At 44.7% G+C, this 20,625-nt stretch overlaps 1 protein-coding gene across 3 annotated transcripts in view; it reads right to left on the reverse strand.

The window, feature by feature from the left end:
- Positions 1–11,505: 11,505 nt before the first annotated feature.
- The window catches only part of GlnRS (Glutaminyl-tRNA synthetase), a 44,473-nt gene continuing 35,353 nt past the window's right edge, over positions 11,506–20,625 (reverse strand). For 2 of the 3 annotated variants that reach the window (XM_080268811.1, XM_080268812.1), the window contains 4 exons: positions 18,527–18,698; positions 18,256–18,418; positions 12,541–12,761; positions 11,506–12,095 (listed from right to left, as the gene is read on the reverse strand). In XM_080268811.1, the coding sequence (XP_080124937.1) occupies positions 11,855–12,095; positions 12,541–12,761; positions 18,256–18,418; positions 18,527–18,698 (797 nt within the window). In that variant the 3' untranslated portion in view covers positions 11,506–11,854. The remainder of the gene's footprint in view (positions 12,096–12,540; positions 12,762–18,255; positions 18,419–18,526; positions 18,699–20,625) is intronic. The other variant, XM_080268813.1, reaches the window with a different exon arrangement.

Raw genomic sequence — 20,625 nt, forward strand, 5'->3', positions numbered from 1 at the left:
TCCTTCTCTCACCTTCCACCCCCACAGGCACAAGCAGAACTGTGGCGGCACCCCCTGTGCCCGTCAGGGAGGGAACGGCCACCGTCCTTCCCTCGTCCGCTACCCCTGTGATGCCCCTCAAGGGTAACATCTCTTGCTCACCTCACCCCTTCAGAGGCCAAGTGGGACACCCTTCTCACTCTCTCCACAGTGCTAGCCCCCAGCGGAGTTGCAGCTGGAGAGGATCTGGAGTGTCCCTGTAGTGAGTCTGGAGATCCGCTCACTGCAGCCAGCGCCCATATGTTGCCCCTCACTGTCAGGAAGAGATGCCGCAGTCAGCCCCTGATGGCCTCTCAACCTGAGTGAGGCCGCAGCCCCCAGCCACCCAGAGGCATCCCCAGGACTCCCAGCCAAGACCTCCCCAGCCCCAGCGACGAACAGTCCTCCTTCAGGAACAGGCACAGGGAAGTGTGCCTGTTCGCCCTGCTCGGCCCCAGTCCTGAGGGCCAACCAACCCATCGAGGCCCCACCAGGGAAAGGCCTCTCTCTACACCGGCCAGCAGCCCACCTCGGACGACCCGGCCCCTGACAGTGGTCCTGTGTCTCCTGCGAAAGAGCACGCCTGACAGGATCCCTCCCACACCTGAACGACACCTGCAGCTGCCCAGTCACCAGTAGCCCAACCCGGGTCCTCTGTGTCTCTGATAGTGTATTTAATCTGTACATTGTATTGTGTCCAGCATTGTATATCTTTGTGTTAATATACGTGAAAAGTTGGTTGACCCAAGTTTTTGTGACCTGTTCCTCTAGTTGCATCCTTTAGACCCGGTCTCGAAGGGAACCCCAGACCAGTCGCTTGTGCACAAAGAGGAAGGAGTTGAGCTCTGAAAACGTAGCATAACACTGGTGGTTAGCAGTGGTTCTTGATCCGGTCAGAGAGGAACGAGGAACTAAAGGGAAAGTCTAACAAAATGGCGACCAAACCGCACATACAACTGCCATTATTCGATCCTGAACAGTGAGACATAAACAAATATGTGTACATGATCAAACAACTACTGGACACTGGATTCGACCACAACAGGGAGAAAATAGCAGTTACTCTACTATACTTGGGAAAAACGGTGTCAAGCATCGCCACGAAGATCGTCCTGTGAGCTGACATGGGTGCAGTTCATGCAAATCATGACCCAAGCAGTCACGTCATCCCTAGGGAAAGCCATCGCATTACCTCAGCTTGGCACCCTCATCTACGATGGCAACCTGGATAACACACTCATCCAGGCCAGGCAACTCGTCACCGCCGCTTACCTGGAGACCGACACGGCCACCTGGGAGCAACATATCTTCAATACCCTGTTGAGGATCCTCCCCAGCGCCAAAAGCGAACATTTCACAATCTATGACCCAACAGGAGACCTCGACAAAGATGTCCTGCTGGTTAGACGCCTTCTAACCACTCGCACCACCCCACAGCATATCGGCGCAGTCAGCAAAGTCCCAACACAGAGGGCACCACACCCCAAACCACGGATGCCCCCCATCCACGCAAGCTCTTCAACAACACCCATTGTACCGAGGGCACTCCCTACCAAGAGACACCCTGCCCCTAAGGAGAATACTAAGCTCATTTCTATCAACCCATGGGAATTCTCTTCCTGTAGTCACCGATGCCCAATTCACGATATGTGTGAACAGCTAAAAGCTGCCCGGCACAGACCAATCATCCAAGGGCGCCGCAAAGTCTCTTCCCTAGACAACAAGTGCGTTGAGGACGACGCCCCACCCGCCGACTACACGGATCCCAGGGAAGTGGAGCCCAAAGAAGAAGACGCCCCACAATAGCTGGATTTTTAGGACCGCCCCCGCAGCTCCCCACAGTAGCGGGGACCACCTCACAAAAATACCGCCCCCCAGTCTACAACAAGATGAAACTGAATTGGGTAAAAGCAAAGCTACTGGTCGACACGGGAGCTGCCAGCTCCTGCCTCTACAGTTACTTCTACTCCTGCCATGCTGCTTTCGGCCCGTTTCTCCTCACCTCAGCTAACCTCATAGATGCTGGGGATGGCCCCCTGCCGATACGTGGGGAAATCTGGGCCCTGCATGCTGCTACCCACCAGAAAGTATCAACCCAGCACAAATTCATCATCTTTGACTCGACCTGCCGTGCCTACAATGGCTACTTAGGGCTGGACCTCCTGCAGAAGTTACGTACCAACATCAACTCTCACAAGCGACGTCTCCACTTCCAGAAGCCTCCAGACCTCCCCTCCCAGCCACTCTGCACGTGCACACCTCTACCTTCTCCCTCGCCCTGCCCCCCCTCCCCCCTGCCATGTCCTCTACCCTGCCCCATATCCCTTCTACCCCTCCCACTCCTCCACACACCACGTTCCCTGCTACCATCGCCTCTTCCCTTACTATTGCCCCTCAGCACAAGGCCTGGCTTCACGTGAATAGGGCCACTCGGAACCTCTATCCTATTATCTCCTAACCTGCCTTCTGGAACCATCTCCTGTCTACTCTCCCCCACTTTCCTTCCCTCCCACACCTCGAAGCGGTATGCATCGCCAACATATCCACCACTCCCCCCACCCTCCCCAGAGGATTAGTGGTCAGTGAAATGGAAGAAGCTGAACCGTGCACACAACCCCTTCCTCTCCTGCCACCCTACCCCCCCTACCAGAACACCTCTCGCCACACCAGGCTGACAACCTGGTGCTAGTCATGAAGCAGTGCTATGGAAAGGATGTACAGTATAGCCAAATAGTACTGTATTCTTATTCTGCTGTTAACCTATTCAAAATAAGCTGCAAAAGGGCAAAAACTTCTACCAAGATAAAGTGAATGAACTAGATGCCTTCATAGCATCAGTACATGGCCCTTTGATAGAATCAAACACACATCCCCTTGGTCTACAGCAGACCCACTAGGCCACAGATAAAGAATGACCTAGACCCCAGATAAAGAGTGACCAAGTTATTCAACAATCGAAAAAGTACTGTACACTGTTCTTAGCCAGGATGTAGTGGCTCCCTCATCTTTTGGTCACGGTAGATGCTAAAATTTCTTCACAAACATAATGATCCCAATGTAAGCACCAAATAAGACAAAATAACTACATACTAATTTTATGCTTAACCCTTTATCCGCGGGCATTGTTTTGGCCTGACTGTCCTCTCCCGCGAGGGTTTCAGCCAAATGTAAACAAACCTTTAAACCTTAATAACTCTGCACAGAATAAAGCTAGAGAAAAAAATAAGGTACCATTAGAAAGTACTAACCTTCAGCTTTCCATTGATGTAGGTTTCATGACTTTGTTGACTTTCACAGGACGGGCAGTGCCGTTAGAAGTGAGGGGTGTAAAATCACTATTTTACGCCCCACACACCAGTACCAAATGCCAACCACTCTCTGATAATAGTAATATAAACATATATGAACACTGCACATACGATAAACACCCACTCTGTGTTCACTGAGGTAGGTAAAAGGCACTTCACTGCGGCTGCGCCCGCACTTCACTGCGGCTTCACCCGCTCACTGACGTTTGGTTAGCGGCGATCTTTTCATTATTTCTAACTTCTAATATTATTTTACATATAATCTGGGCAATATACATTATATTTACACTGCACTTATTACTATATTGCGTCACTGTCGCATCACAGAATTACACAAGTGCCGCAGAATTACACAAGTGCCGCAGATTCTCTTATTACAATATCACTTATTATACTGGCCAATATTTACATTTTTTTCTAGGCAAAATATCCCTTATTACTACATTATCCATTATACAATTATTGGTAAAGCACGTCACTGTCGCATCACTGTATATCACCGTCACTTTCAGTATTTACTCAGAGAGTGGTACTCGGCAAAGCACGGAGTCACGCAGAGAGCGACTTGGCATTCCTGGCACTGGTGTGTGCTCATTTTTCTCGTCCGAGGCCTCCGTGTGGTGTTATGACATACTCTGCAGAGGCCCTGTGACAACCTGCCGCCTGCGGTAAGAGGCAATTTCACAAGCTGGTGCCGGCTCATGTAATTGCGGCACTCAAGACGGTCAGGTTGTGTGTCATAGTGTCGCCTCGGGATCAATGCCGTCACCTGACCAAATCGTGCAAGCAGCTGCTGCACGACAGTCTTAGAGAACTGTCTCAGGGATGGTTGCCTTATGCCTCCGACTTGTGTCTTGTAGAGGATGAAGGCGTTGAGCATGCACATATCGAGCAAGTGCAGGCAAGCCTTCCTGTACCATCGGGTGTTTCTCCTGAGACAATCTATTTCGCCAGTCATCATATCAGACTTATCAACAAGTCTCATGTTCACATTGTAATCAATGACGGCATCAGGCTTCATGATTGGCTCTCCCGTCCTGTAGCTGACCTTCCCAGTTCTCTGCAATTCCCCCTTGTGGATGGTGCTGATCATATTCACGACCTTCTTGTCATGCCACCTGATCGCCAGAAGCTTGTCTGACTTCTTCAGGTGCACATCTCCCTTGGATGAGGATGATGCTTCTGGGAAACTTGGCCACTCTTTCCTATAGCTCCGTACAATGCCAACAGTGCCAATGCCGTGTTCAGCCAGGTATTTGGAGAGTTTCGGTGCTGTGTAATAATTGTCTGTGTACAGCACATGATTCCCACCAAAATACTTCTCCATCAGCACTTTTACAACGGAGCCAGAGAAGCCAAGGGGGTCTTTCCTGTTCACGTCCATTGTGCTTGCAGAGTAGATGACGAAATCAAGGATATACCCCGTCTCACAGTCACACAGCACAAAGAACTTTATCCCAAAGCGGTGGCGTTTGCTGGGGATGTACTGCATGAATTTGAGACGTCCTCTGAACAATACCAGGGATTCGTCTATGACGACTTTCTGCATAGGACGGAAAAATCGCATAAATCGATCCCTAATCCTGTTGAGAAAATCCCTCACTTTCCACAAAGGGTCAGTTTGGGACGGGTTTCCATTGTCAGCGAAGTGCAGGTATCCTTGCAGCTGTCGGAACCGATCCCGTGACATATACTTCCCGAATGTTGGGATAGAAGTAATGTCATCCACGAGCCAGTACTCCTCCAACTCATGTCTCTTGATATGGGGCATCAAGAACATCAATGCAAAGAACACATACAGCTCTCTGATCCCGACAGGCAACCACGACACTTGCTTTGGTGAGCCAATAGGTCCCAGCCCTTCTGCTGCACACTGAGCTGTATACCTATTGGTCTCATCGCTGACATGCTGCACGATTTCGTCATCCATGAAGGCCAGGAAGTAGTCAACAAAATCATCTCCTGCGTTGCATGGAAAGGCAGGCTGTATTCCAGCATTTGTCATATCAAACGGCGGATTGTGTGGCTGAAAATCTGCACCGTCAGACCAAACAAATGCATCAACTTTCCCTGTGCGTGGTTCAGTGGAAGTGGCAGGTCGCACTGCACTCGTTTCTCCGTGAGGAGGAGCTGAGGTGGAGGCAATGGGTGAGGCAATGGGTGAGGCAGGAGGCGAACGGGAGGGGGGTGAGTGCGGGGGCGGTGAGTGGGGGGGTGGCGAGGGTGAGGGAGCTGAGCGGGGGGCAGGCGGGGGGGTTACTGACCTGGTGCATGTTGAAATTTGACCCTTTCTTCCCCGCTTATCACCTCGCTTATCGCCCAGCTTTGCCCTCCAACTGCCACGCATCCCCTTTGCTCTAGGCCGGCCTGCCCTGCTTACCCTGCCTGCACGGCCTGCCTTCCCTCGCTGTGCAGGCTCTGGGAATTCATATTCCTCAGATGATGTAGACTGAGGAGAGGGCACGGCAGAAGATGAAGATGATGTGAGGGCAATAGGGCTAGGGGAACGGGAAAGTGGTGGGAAATGCTTGCTAGGGCCTGGTGTAGGAGACGTAAGTCTGCGCTTCACTCCCTTCCCACGTGCAACACCAATTTACCCCATAGGCGCCTTCCCTTTCCCAGAGTAAGTTGGGGGTGGTGGGGGGGAGAGTAAGTTGGGGGTGGTGGGGGGGAAACTACACGCTCACTTTCGTCACTGTCACTGTCAATGGTAAAGGGTTCACCACCAATCACTGCAAAATCATCACTACTTGCTGTAAGTGTATCACTCTCACTGCCACAATCCAGAGTTGTACTTACAGTTTTGTCCAGCTCTGTTCTAATTTCTGGAGTGCTCAACCCCTTCTGCCTCGCCGTCGGCAGCTCCTTCACCGGTGTAGAGGTCGAAGGCACACTAGCACTAATCATTTGCGAGGAGGAAGCGAGCGACGATGAGTTGGGACGGAGCGCCATTATCACGCACAGAGCTGGACAGATACTGACTGATGCGTGTCAGGGCAGGGGTGGGTGAGGCCCCCTCGGGGTGGGAGGAGGGAGTTGTGGGATGGCTGGCGTGAAAGAACTCAACAGCTACTCTTGCGTGAGACAATTTGCACACAGGAAAAACGCGCGGTTCAAAATATTCACGAACATTCCAGAATGACACCCGCGGTTTGGTCCAGTTTTGTCGATGTCATTCTGGAATGACACCCGCGGTTTGGTCCAGTTTTGTCGATGTCATTCTGGAATGACACCCGCGGTTAAAGGGTTAACTGGCTATAAAACTTCAACATAACTGATGTATGTCCGTTTGACCCCTACCATCCACAAAGGTCATCTTAATTTTATTTTTGCTACCTCCACATTTATCCAGCATAGCACAAACTTTTTACACTCTATAAGGAGGCTCTCAGAAATTGAGTAATATTGTCTGGTAGCATCAAGAATAAGCTAGAAACTTACAACACTGGACTGAAGGGAGAGTATAATGGCAGCCTGACTGAAAGAGTGTCTTGGACTGATGTACTGTACTCTGCACGAAGTAATTAACCTCTTCAGTCCGATGGCATATTTTATTTTTCCTCCTCCAGATGGTTTTATGCAACTGCATGGATGTCTAGCAGTGAGGTGTTCAAGAGGGCTACTTCAAACCTCACCAGCTGAAAGGTTTTCCCTAACCTGTGTAAAATATCTGGAGGTAGCAATAATAAATTGCAAAATAAATTACTGGGTTAAAGGGGTTATGGAACTGAGATGGGAACATTGTGGATGCCTACTGTTAACTCCGAATATGTCAACATCAGTGGGTAACTAAGTAGGATATGAACATCATTATGCACTAGAAATAAGCTTGGAAAGGTCACGAGTGATAAAAAATATGGATGAGGTACAGTACAAGTATGTATGAGGATGCACACAACAAGGATTGGCACATTTTTAACCCACTCATCTTGATGATTTGGTTCTAATGTTATTCTTGCTACCCTTAGACAATTTAATTATATTCAGCTAGGTAGAGATATCAGATTGTAAATGGGTTAATGAAGCCTATTTCTAATCCTGTCACCAAAAATGGTTTCTCCATACTGTAGTTAACAAAATCGTCCAGAGGTAGGGAGAACAGAAAAATAAATCATGAGATTTAAAGAGTTCACTTTATAAAGACGGAATGGGGTACATGCAAAATCCATGAAGAAAAATACAAGGAAAATATATGCTGATGGTTTTGCTTGTGATGCAGGGCAAGGATTTCTAAGCTTGAATGATGTGTAAATGACTGAATGGCACATCTTCACTGGCATACGTTTTATTTTCTCTCACTTCGTGATTTCTCTTTCTTTGTTTTTAAACCCTACCTCACCCCACCTTTTAAACCAACAACTGCACAATTAAGATTTGAGAGGATCTCTGTGGTGCACAAAAAACACTGATTTTCGAAGTTTCTAGGATTCCAATTCAGTATTTGCAGACTGATATGGAATATGGTGAAGTTTATGGTCCTAAATTTTTTGGTCATTATGTGCTACAGTTTAGGCACTACAGATGTCTGAAGCAACAATGCCATGGCACCATGCCCCAAAAAACATATAGGAGCCACTTCACTGGAAACCAATTTTAGGCCTGAGATCAAAAGACAGTCCGTTACTGTATGAGAAGGTAAATTAGATGTCTCCATTTGGCTTACAAATGAACAGCTGCCCATGATTTGTATCAGAAAGTGCAGAAAACACGATTTATGGTTCGGCTTCTGTGATGTACAGTAAGTCATAGTCAAGCACTGGCTACTGTGGAACGTAACTCACAGAGTTCGGGTTGTGAGGATCACGGATGATGATGATGATGATAATGACTACATAAATTTGACCAATACTGTAGTTACATACAGCTGATAATGCACTGATTTCCTTTGTTGCATCCATCCATCATCCGATCCTATGTTGCCCCATGAGGAGTGTAGGAGCCAGGGGCTAGGCAAGTTGGTCCTGACATTTAAGATGTGAGTGAGCAGCCTCACTCATCACAGAGTGGCATTACATGAGCAAATAAACCCCAGCCACCCCTTGGATATAAACCTGCACCAGCTCAATCTGACTGGAGCACCCTAATTACTACCTAAACCACCAAGCACCATAATTTGGTTACGTGGTTACCACCCAGCGTAGTAACTGGTTTCCTGGTGTACGGGAAACCATTTGGCTTGTCATTCAGTGTAGGGTCACCCATAGGCAGAAGGAAGAGGAAAGAATGAAGGAAAGAAAGACAGAAGAGGGAGTGTAAAGTCACCCATAGGAAGAAGGAAGAGGAAAGAATGAAGGAAAAACAGACAGAAGAGGAGGGAAGGAAGAGAGGGAAGGGCAGACACCCATAGTAGCACTACATCGAGTAAGTGGATGGTGAAAGCCCCCACCTACCACACTGTTGCATCCTAAGATAGAAATACAGTAATCCCTCTATCATCCAATATAAAGAGCCAAAGGCATGTCTGGATATGGACAAAATCTGGATATGGAGCAATATCATCTACGGTACCCATACCCTGTCCATACCCAACCGACTACCTGTACCAAACCTATATATACAATACAGTACCCTTCCTAATTTTGGCAGTGTTCTCCAGTCTTTCAGCAGTATTTAAACATCAAAACACACATGGGAATACCCAGTGTAATGCTAGACACTAAGAAAGCAATGTATAAACAACAAAAATCCACAAATATCCTACCTATAATATACAGTACTCTTCCTAATTTTGGCAGTGTTCTCCAGTCTTTCAACTGTACTTAGACATCAAAACATACATGGGAAAATCCAATATAATCCTAGGCACTAAGGAAGTAATGCATAAACAACAAAAGTCCACAAATAAAAATCAATGAAAGTCCACCAAAAAAATCAGTGAAGACAATGGTTGATATAAGTATATTTAATCATCTCAGGAACCATAAGTTTTCAAAAAGTTTCTGGGACAACAACGGAGTGATGGCTGCTTTTGTAGCACAAAGAAAAACTTTCCCATGGCCAAATATGCCCCTAGCAAATGGTTATATTGGTATAAATTGCATACCATCACCTTTGCTGGTGTTTTATTCAAAGATAAGCTAATAAAAACACAAAACTAATGAGTAAATGTACAGAAATGCAATAAGAATAAACTTGTTCATGAGTTAAAAATACCTTCAAATAACTTCCCAACACCTTAGTGCAAAATTTTACCCAAACTGTGCAAGAGCTAAGCACGTGAAAAGATGGAGAATTTCTTGAGCTTTCTTGTGGTGTTTTCGGAATTTCGATACTACTAATAGTATTTGAACAAATCACCAAAAACTAAAAAACTCACTGATGGCGATGCAGGAAGGGTGGAAGGCCGGGTAAGTGATGCTAGGGTGGGGGAGGACTGAGGGACGGGGGAGGGAGATAAGCCTAGCAGCGGTAAGCGTGGGAGGGAACGGAGGAGGGATGGGGGAGGAGAGCAAGAGCTGTTGTGGGTCTTTGACCATTCAGTGTTGTGGGACTTTGATCATTCGGTGAGGAGACAGACGGGCACTTTTGCTCTGCTGGTGGGTTAGGCTCTGTGTTGCTCGCGTGAGACCAGAATGTTCCCGCTGATCCGGCAGGCCAGGAGGCTTTGACCATTTGGTGAGGAGCCGGATGGGTGTTTTCAGTCAGCATGTGGGCTACGGTCTGTATTACTCTGTATTACTCACGCACAGCCATTTGCACCCAAGTTATTTGGGTGGCCAAGGGACTTTGACCATTCGGTAAGGATCCGGACAGCCAATTAGGCTCAGTCTGTGGGTTACTGTCCATTACCCATGAGTGGCCTGTGAATCCGGTGGCCAGGAGACTGACCATTCACTGGGGGTCCAGATAGCCTTTTTAGCTCAGCTTGTGGGTTACAGTCTATTACCTTCGCACGAACAGAGAGGCTGGCGAGCCACCCAACCGATTTTTTTTAACTTGTCAGCCACACAGCTCCCGATGTCAGAACTTTTATATTTAGATTTTTTTTTTCTTTTTTTATGTCATGTCCCCTTTTGCTGGGTAAAGAAATTAGATTTTGGAGCATGTAGCACTTTTATGATCAGATGCCCTCCCTGATGTCTACCAATGACCCTTGGGTGGACTCAAACCTCTGACCCTTCGGTCAGAGTGCTGTAACCCTGTGAGGCTGTGAGCCACAGCTGCTACAACCAGCTAGGTGACTGGAGAGCGCTACCTCTCCCGGCATGACAGCTTACCCGGGCACGGCGCGAACTCGCAACTCTTCCATCCTGAGTTAGGCGCTCTATCACTGAGCCACTGTGCCGTTCGGATATGGACAAACTGGATACGGAAATAATGGATCTAAGGCCTAATGTCCGTAGACTGAGCATGTCCAGATACGGAGCACCCAAATAATCGTGATTACTTATACAACATATGGGAATGGCAGATGATGATGATGATGACTACATAAATGTGACGATGAAGTTACACACAGTTGATAATGTACTCATTTCTCTTGTTGCACTCAAAGATAAAAATATTATATAAAATATTATCCTTGTTGATTAATAACAAATATATACAGTATACAGAATATGATACTCTATGATGTTTCAGTTATATATACTCTAAGGTGTTTCAGTTATATATACTCTATGATACTCTATGAAATACAGTATGTTGTTTCAGGTATATAAAAAGAAAGTTTTAAAAGTAGTGGGAAGCAAGGTGACTCAGAATAAAAGTGCTCAGTGCAACAAAGGTCATGATACAACAGATAAAACTTAGCAGTGGTTGCATAAGGACTGCAGCTAGGTGCATTACTGACCAAATCAATGTATGGGTGCAGTGTCTGTGTATGGTATAAGTACAGTATATGAGAGAGGACTTTATGGAAGGAAGAGGTGGCTGGTTAAGGTCAGTGAATGTCACAATGAAAAGTTCCATAAATGTGACAAAGAAAGATACTGAAGTTGAGGATGCAAGACTTGACATTGATCAGAAATGGATGGATGAAGTATCAAGGTGCACATGACAAGAGTTGCATTCCCCACCCTTTTTTCTTTACTAGGTGATCAATGAATTCCTCTGTCCCACAGGCACTTGTACAGTGCACCCAAAAAGAAAAAATAAACAAAATGCATGGATGGTTTTTTACAAGTTTAAAGAAAAAAATCAGAGACAAATTATGAGTAAATGACTGTTGCCAGTTTCACTGGCCAATATCCTGGTAATTTTCCTTACAGGGCACTATGTTGGTAGTTTTCCTTGTTTGCCACATGAGCTGCAAACTACACTTTAATTTTCCAGTCGAAAAGGTCTTTCCTAAACTAAATAAAAACTGGTTTCAATCCGAATAAAATGAAACATTATTACTTTAGTAAATGAGCTGTAAGCAGCACTTTGACAACTAATCTCGGATATACAGACTCCCTGACCCTTCCATACAAATATCTTAACTGGTATTACTTCACCACAAAATCCATGAAAAATGAGAAGACAGAGGAGAGAGGAACAGCAACTTTATTTCTGATACAAAAGTTTAGGATGAATATGGCAACCCACTAAACTTTCCCCTTTTCTTCCTTAAGTCCAACTGTACAGTTAAACACAAGCTGGTCAGGTAAAGAATCTGGATCAACTGAGAAGTATCCAGTGCGTTCGAACTGGAACTTAGTGAAAACCTTCGCGTTCTTGACAGACATATCAGCCAGTGCATACACCACACTCAGCGAGTTGGGGTTGATATCAGTCAAGAAGCCACCAGGCACCACTGCTGGATCCTCAGGACTCTCATGCTTGAATCTATAGGGGGAAGGAGTATTATTATTGTTAGTGGTGTTTCTCTATTTTACTGCATAACAGAAAAATTATTTTATTAATGAAGTAATACCTCTAATCTTTAGTAAGGATTAAAAAACATTTCCACTTGTTAGTCCTATGTTTACTAGGATTTCCCTCACTGGAATAAATTCATCTGGTGTTAACCTAAATAAAATTTCTAGGTTTACCACTTGCAGAGCAATGACTACCTGAGATTGTTTTCGAAGAATGAATGCCAGGATTTCCCACATTTGAACAAAATCTCCTGATATTAAAAGTCATTCATTTATTAACCTGATTAAAAAAACAAATAACAAATGCACCAAGTGCAGCAAAAATATTGAATAAGGATACATGAAAGGAGTACTTTGCATGAAACTTATTCTCAAATATAAGCACACCCCACTTGATACTGTATTGTACTTACAATCTTTCATACAAGCGCACTTCACACTTCACTGGCTGGGCAACCCAGTGTATAAATGCTTTAGGTTTGTTGGCTTCAGTGGCTGGATGGCAGGTGACCCTGAGGTGGTCTATGCACCCATCTTCCCCTCGCACCACCTCCTGCACTGTGATGACATAACCACAGTGACGCAGTCCAACACTCTGCTCAGGTGTCAGTCTCCGGTATCCCTTTTCCTCAACCTATAGAAACTGTACTTGGTCACCATTTAATATAGTACAGTAATGTAAGCTTTTTAAAAAAATCAGTTCATCATCCAATCCCTTATCCTCCCCGTTTTATCAGGACTACATGTATGTGTCCAAGGCTCTGTTATATATTTTAGACATTTAAGGCAAGGGTGACCAGCAACACAATCATTGGTGGCATTACGAGATCAATAAATCCCAATTATCTTTCAGACTTAAATATAGCCATAAATCTCAATCACCTTTCAGACTTATAATGAAAGTAAATATATTCAGCCTCCTCTTGTGAGTCCAATCCTATGCCAATGATTCAGCAAGAAAACTCTCCCTAACAATACATACACTCACTAGAACACTGGTTCATACAAAAAAAGAATAACTGCTTCACTAATGAAATAACCAACACTTTTTTACAGAACCCCAATGGATATACACTTCAAATTTTTTATAGACCCCTAATGAATATAAACTTCAAATGAACCCTTACGTGACTTTTATTACCAACCACTCCCCTAGCCATCATCATCATCCCAACCTTAATCCTCTCCTAAAGATGTGGTGTGGTAGGAGCCAGAAACAACGTGAGGAATCACTTATGAACAACTATTACCATAATTAGTATGCCAGTGAAATGGGGCAAGCCATTAAATGGCTATCTTAAAATTTTTGGACTAACACTGTACAGTAAAGTCCTCTCATTCGGCATCTACAGGGCCGAGCAGGTGCCGAAAGAGCTGAAACTGCTGAATGATTGGGAAAACCTGTCAAAAAGTTTCTAGCAATCGGGGTCGGTCACCCCACTGCAATTACAGTGTCTAGCAAGTATTATTGGTCAACCTTAAGCACTACATTGGTCTTCTGTTTCTTAAGGTCATATATAGTGGAACAGCTCACACCAAAATCTTCCATTATCTTCTCCCTAGGAACACCCGCCTCCAATTTTCAACTTGAGTGTAAAGTGGAGGGACTGTAAGAAAATGTTCTGGAAAGAGGTGAAAAGAGTAAGATAGGGTGGAAGTGAAGTTAGCAGGGGAGTGAAAGATAAAAATGGTAGATTACTAGTGGAGAAGGGAGAAAAAGTGAGCAGATGGAGAGAACACTTTAAGGAATTGTTAAACATAGAGGATGGAAGTAATGCAAGTATAAGTGGCTGAGGAATGGCTGGGAGAAGGAGGGAGGTGAGAAGACAGGAAGAAATCAGTAGGATAGAAGTTGTGGAAGCAATGAAGAAAGTTAAACTGGGGAAAGCCCCAGGAATTGATGGAGTGTGTACAGGGGATTAATTATACCTGACTTCCAATCCTCCAGGACTCAACCTTCCTCCAAGGCCTATCTCCACATCTGCCACATCCATTCTACTACTATCTCTCCCCCATGCTTCAGCATTTCACCACACACTCCATCAATTCCTGGGGCTTTCCCCATTTTAACTTTCTTCATTGCTTCCACAACTTCCATCTTACTGATTTCTTCCTCTCTTCTCACATCCCTCCATCTCCCAGCCACTTATACTTGCATTACTTTCATTCTCTATGTTCAACAATTCCTTAAAGTTTTCTCTCCATCTGCTCACTTCTTCTCCTTTCTCCACTAGTAATCTACCATTTTTATCTTTCACTCACCCAACTAACTTCATTGGCACCCTGTCTAACTCTCCTTACCTTTTTCCAAAACATTTTCTTACATTCCCTCCACTTTACACTCAAGTTCCTTCCAAATTCCTCATCCACTCTCTTCTTATTCTCTCTTACCAATCTTTGCATCGCCTCCTCCCTACATATAACTTTCTCTTCCATCTCTCACCTTCTTCCATGCCCCTGTTTCTCATCCACTCACTATATGTTTTCTTCTTTTGTGCCACAGCCTCTCTCACTTCTTCATTCCACAAAGCTGTTCCCTGCACCCCTTTCGTCTTCTCTCCACCCCACACACCACCTCACATGCTGCACAGATTTCTTCTGTGAATATCTCGCATACACCTTTGACGTCCCCCATCTGCTCCAGTCCATATTTTCCCAATTGCTCCTCCACTTCCCTCTTATATTTTGCCTTTTTCCATCCTCTTGCAACCTTTCCATCCTCCTTGTATGCACTACTTCCTCCTGTCCTTCCCTTCTTCTATTTCTCCATTTCATTTGGACTTCAGAAAGTCCAGTCCCCCAACCTCTATATACTTCTGCATCCATTACACACCTTCTCATCCTTTCATCCATACACACATAATCAATCATTGCCTTCCATTCATTCAGTTCACAAACCACCCTTCTCATCACTCGCCATGTATACCTATGGATCATTTTGTGCCTGAAGAGGGTATTGGCTATCACCAACCCCCTCCCGGCACAAATGTCCACTAAAGCACTGCCATTCTGCAGGCACACCTCACTCACCAACTACTCCATTCACCTTCACATTTCCTACTTTTCCATTCATATCTCCAATCAAAAACGCTCTCATTCCTTTCAAATTTTTCCATGCACGCTTCCACATTTTTCCAGAACTCCTCTCTCACTCTGCTTGTATGATCTTGCATTGGTGCATATACGCACACAATTGCCCACATTTGTAGTCCAACTGTCAATGTTACCCACACAATCCTTGGGCCAACTGATCCATACTCTCTTATATTCTCCTTCAATCTGTTACTCACAACAATACACACTCCTCCTCTTGCCCTCTCATTCTCACCTACCCCTGTGAATATACCCCATCCATACTCCCATTCTCTCACACTCTCAACTCTCCATTTAGTTTCAGTTAATCCATATACATCCACTTTCACACCCTCAAGCACCTGGACAATCTCTCTTTCTTTCACCTCATCATTTGCATCCCTTACATTCCATGTAGCTATCCGTACCAAGTCCTTTGTTCGGTCCTTAGTCGTCACCTTTAAGTCAGTCCTCGTCCAAGGCTTCTTGTTTGTATTTTTAGTTGTTTTCCGGGGAGGGACACTAACCCTCCGCCAACCCACTTGTTGTCATGTACGGAACACATGTTGGTTGCTTATAAGGTTACCACCCAGCATTGTAAATGATGATATATTAAATTATTCTACATCAGCCATCTGAGCTCAGAGACTCTCCTCATTCCAAGATTTGATATGATTTATCTGAAAGTGGTGGTAGTGCATTTTCCTAGGGGGATAAATTATGACCAAATCTTGGAATGAGGACAGTCTCTGAGCTCAGATGGCTGATGTAGAATAATTTAATACATCATCACTAAATTTCTGCCAAAAGAGAGACTGATACAAACAAAACAAGTGCTTGGCTAAAACTATAATACCGGTATTTATCAAACATCTCAGAAGGCAAGAATTAACCCAGCTTTGTAGCAGCTTCATTAACCCCTTAACCACGGGGCGTCACTTCTGTGATGGTCAGGCGCAATGGATCATACTGCGGGGCATCACTTTTGAGATTCTGTGTTACTTTGAATTCTCCCGGGCTTTCAAGTGGTGGATTGTATCATCTATCAGCACTGCCAGTGTCCAACAATAGTCAGCACTGCTAATGTCATCTGTACTCCCATCCACTGTTGACAATTTAGCTATTTATCCCTGTTCTTGACTCCCCTCCCTACCTCCCCTCCATTACCCTCTCCTCTCGACTGCCCGGCCGCGCTGCACTAAGCAAATTTCCCCCGGAATTTTCCACTGATTTCATCCATTGAAATAAGCCCTATGCCCTATTCTTATACAAAATAATATATACCAAAAAAAAAATAAGCTAAGTGATAGTGCCATACACCTGGAGTTGGCTAATTATCACCTGGCAACTCTCCACGTGCACTTGTTCGCTAATTTTCCCTGGTAATTTCCCCTTGAAATATGCCATATAATTCTCGTAATAAAAATATATATAAGAAAGGAAGAGAGAAGCCTAAGTGATATTTACATTCACCTGGAACTACCTAATTTCCTGCCAATCATTTCACAGCATATAACTTAGCAGCTGTCACCTCGCTGACGTTGTCAACCCTTGGCGGCCCCATATCCTCCTCGTCATTTAGTTCAGTGTTGTTTCTTGAGATGAAAGCACATAGCACTCGCGCCCCTCCATTTCCGTTGCTTCTAGAGGGCCCTGAGACCTCTACCCCTACTAAACCCCATGTGGGAAGGGGTAAAGGACTAAATGACTCTGCTGTTTTGCGTGAACTGGCTAATTTATCCATGATAATGATGGACAGTGACTACAATCTTTCTGGTGAATTGTGTGATGAGCCACTGGAGGAAATGGTGATAAACTACGAGTGCTTCAGTGTCCCAAGTTCATCCTGGCTCCAAGGGAAAGGAGCCCATATTTACTTGAAGTGACAGTGTATAACATAGTGTAAATAAAATAGAAATGTAAACAATTACTAATATAAGAATATGAGTACAAATACTTGGAGTAATGACAGTCAAAGCTTTGCTCTCTATGCTAGTTTACTGAACGAGAAAGTTAATTACCTGGAGTGAAAATAAACTACTATTCCTGAAGGAAACGTATGGATTAATATTGTACAGTATATATAAGAGTAATAAAGTAATAGGAATATAAAGTGTGAGTGTGTTTATGAATAATAAATGACTGAATACCAGCGGGGAACGAGCGCAAGTGGGAAGCTCGTACATGCTCGTAATTTTCATTGCTTTCACAGGTTTTTTTTTTTTTTTTTTTGGTGTATGGATTCCAAACTACTTGAAAATCACAGAATAGTGTTTCTAGTGATAATATCAGGCTGTGGTAATCATATTACGGGGTGTCAGGAAGTGTAAAGTGGAGAATTCGTTACCCAACTTCAGAAGTCTTCACAAGGCCTACAGTACTCGACGAAGGCTCAACAAACATCCCAGGAGAAAGCCGAAGGTATGTGCCATATACACATATAATTATAATATTCTACGATTAATACCTGATTTTTGGCAAATATTTTTAAAAAGTCAGTTGGAAAGCAAATATCCTCGCGGGACATGCAAGGAGCGCAAAAACACGACCGCGGTGTAAGGGTTAAAAATGACGTAAATAAATATATTAGTGCCAGGTTTTCAAACTTTGGGCTTCGTTTTCGGGGAAATAAAACAACAAGAGCAATGTACTGTATTCTCCTCTGTTAAAATTTTGTTACAAAGCTTTTTCAGTACTTCAACAGTGCATGATGGTATTTTGCCAAACAGGTTCTCACATCAACAGAGAAAAATCACAGTAACTGAAAATGTGCTCGGGACAAAGAAGCTGTTAACATTGAGACATCTGGTGGCAGATGATTTCCAGAAGTCCCCCAGTGGGTGTAGAAAGTGAGAAGTGTTAATGTTAGGGGTAGGGTTGCAAGAGGCAGACTGAAAAAAAAACATGAGACAAGGTCATTAAGTGTGATCTCAGGGATAAGGGACTGAATAGGGAAGCTGCCAGAGATCGAGCAGCATGGACAGCCACCATTAGGTGACCAAGGCCAACACATGCAAGCATGTTGGAGCTTTCAAAAACGAACAAACGAACCATACCTCTCGAAAATCAGACTGCTCAATCCACAGCTCCTTATCGAGTATGACGGTGTGTGTCCCAGCAGCATCATTACCGGGGATGTTGGGTACTGTCACTAACGTGGGTTTATCTTTAGGGTAGTTGGTAATGATGACTCTCAGTGGCTCAAGAACTGCCATAGCTCTGATGGTGAAAAGAAATAAGTAGCATCAGTCTTCACTTGAAGTCTAGAATGTGTACAGGGAAAATCCACTTCTAGAGAAATAAAAGATTCTTGAGTCTTTATCATACCTGTGAGCTGTGGTGTTGAGGACATTGCGAACACAGGCCTCGAGGGCATCAGGGTGAATAACTATCTGTGCTCCTGTGAGGCCTAAGGTGGCAACAAAGTTATTGATGGCCTCAGGAGGGAACCCTCGCCGACGCAATGCTGACAGGGTGAACAGCCGAGGATCATCCCAATCTGATGGTTTAAATGCAATATATTGAATGGACTGCAAGCTTGCAGAGCAAGGGTACAGTTTCATTATTCATTATTCAGCAGGCATTTAGTTTGATGGGTACACAGTGAAAATTTTAATAATCATAATCCTGAATCTTTTTTCTCCCATCCTTGAGTAGGGTAAGGTAGGGTCCAAAGAGAGAGAGAAAAAAAAAAAATCAAGAGAATGAAAAATAAAAATGAGCCGCTCACTCATTCACTCAACATTCAAACCCATGGAATCCTGATTTCACCTCACAGGCATAACTATCGACACACATGCACTTCACTCTTTTTATTTTCTTTTTATAATGAAAAGAAAAAGGAGCCAAAAGCCAGGAGCCCACAAGACTGATCCCTCCAAGAAAAACAAAAACAAGATAACTGACAGCCAAATTCAAGATCCATTCACAACTCAAGACCTATCACATACAAACCAATTTGATGACTATCAAGTTACAAAACAGGTGCCAAGTCCTTGTCATGCACTCCTCCACATAAAATTCATCCAACTAGACTGCTCCCTCGTCAGTTCCCTGACCTCATCAACCCCTGTACTCCAGTTTCTCACAAATATTTACCATACCTATCCACCTTCTTCTTGGCTTACAATGCTGCCTCCCACCATTAAACTCATAATAATCATCATCATCATCATCATCATCATCATCATCATCCATCCATCATTCAATCCTGCATAGGAGCCCAGGGCTAGGAAAGTTGGTCCTGATATTTAAGATGAGTGACCAGCCTCACTCATCCCTGGGTGGCATTACGTGATCAATAAACCCCAACCAACCCTTGGATAAAAACATTCACCGGCTCAATCTGATTGGAGCACTGCAATTACCCACTAAACCACCAGATGCCATGAATTGGTTATATGGTTACCACCCAGCGTAGTACAGTAAATGGTTTCCTAGTGTACAGGAAACCATTTGGCTTATCGCTCAGTGTAGAGTCACCCACAGGCAGAAGGAACAGGAAAGAATGAAGGAAAGAAAGACAAAACAGGGAGTGTAAAGTCACCCGTGGGCAGAAGGACGAGGAAAGAATCTATCTATCTATCTATATACCTAGGCTGCTTCCCCCAAGGAAAGGGAGGTAGCTGAGACAGGACGACACACTCCCCATTTACTCATCCATTCAAACACATTCATTCGCATCTTAGCCCCAAAGGGGAGAAGGGACAGTTCCTCACCGCACCATACCGCACAAGGGTCAACTGCGCAGTGCAATCAGTGACATCCACAGCAGGGCCCGACAGCAGAGCTGGTTTACCTCTGCCACATCATAATAGACCCATCCCCTTACCTGCACCTGACCTGACTAGCTGATCAGACAGAAGAGAAAGGAAGGAAAGGAGGGAGAGGAAAGGGCAAACACTCAAGAGCAGCACTACATCGAGTGAGTGGATGGTGTGCACCCCACCTACCACAAAACAATAATAATAATAATAATAATAATTATCAGTAGGTGGGGGTGTTCACCATCCACTCACTCGATGTAGTGCTGCTCTCGGGTTACTGCTCATTCCTCTCTTCCTTCCTCTTCTGTCTTTCTTTCAGTCTTTCCTCTCCCTACTGTCTACTGGTGACTATACAGTGAGTGACAAGCCAAATGGTTTCCTGTACACCGGGAAACCATTTACTATGCTGGGTGGTAACCATATAATCAGATTATGGTGCCTGATGGTTTAGTGGGTAATTAAGGCATTCCAGCCAGATTAAGCCCGTGCAGGTTTATATCCATGGGGTCATTGGGGTTTATTGCCCATGTAATGCCACTCAGGGATGAGTGAGGCTGGTCACTCATCTTAAATGTCAGGACCAACTTGCCTAGCCCCGGGCTCATACGCTCCTCATAGGAAAACATAGGATTGGATGATGGATGGATGGATTAGCATTAT

The sequence above is a fragment of the Coenobita brevimanus genome, chromosome 29 (assembly GCF_032717465.1).
Source record: "Coenobita brevimanus isolate Jiangsu-jjx chromosome 29, ASM3271746v2, whole genome shotgun sequence".
Classification (NCBI taxonomy): Eukaryota; Metazoa; Arthropoda; class Malacostraca; order Decapoda; family Coenobitidae; genus Coenobita; species Coenobita brevimanus.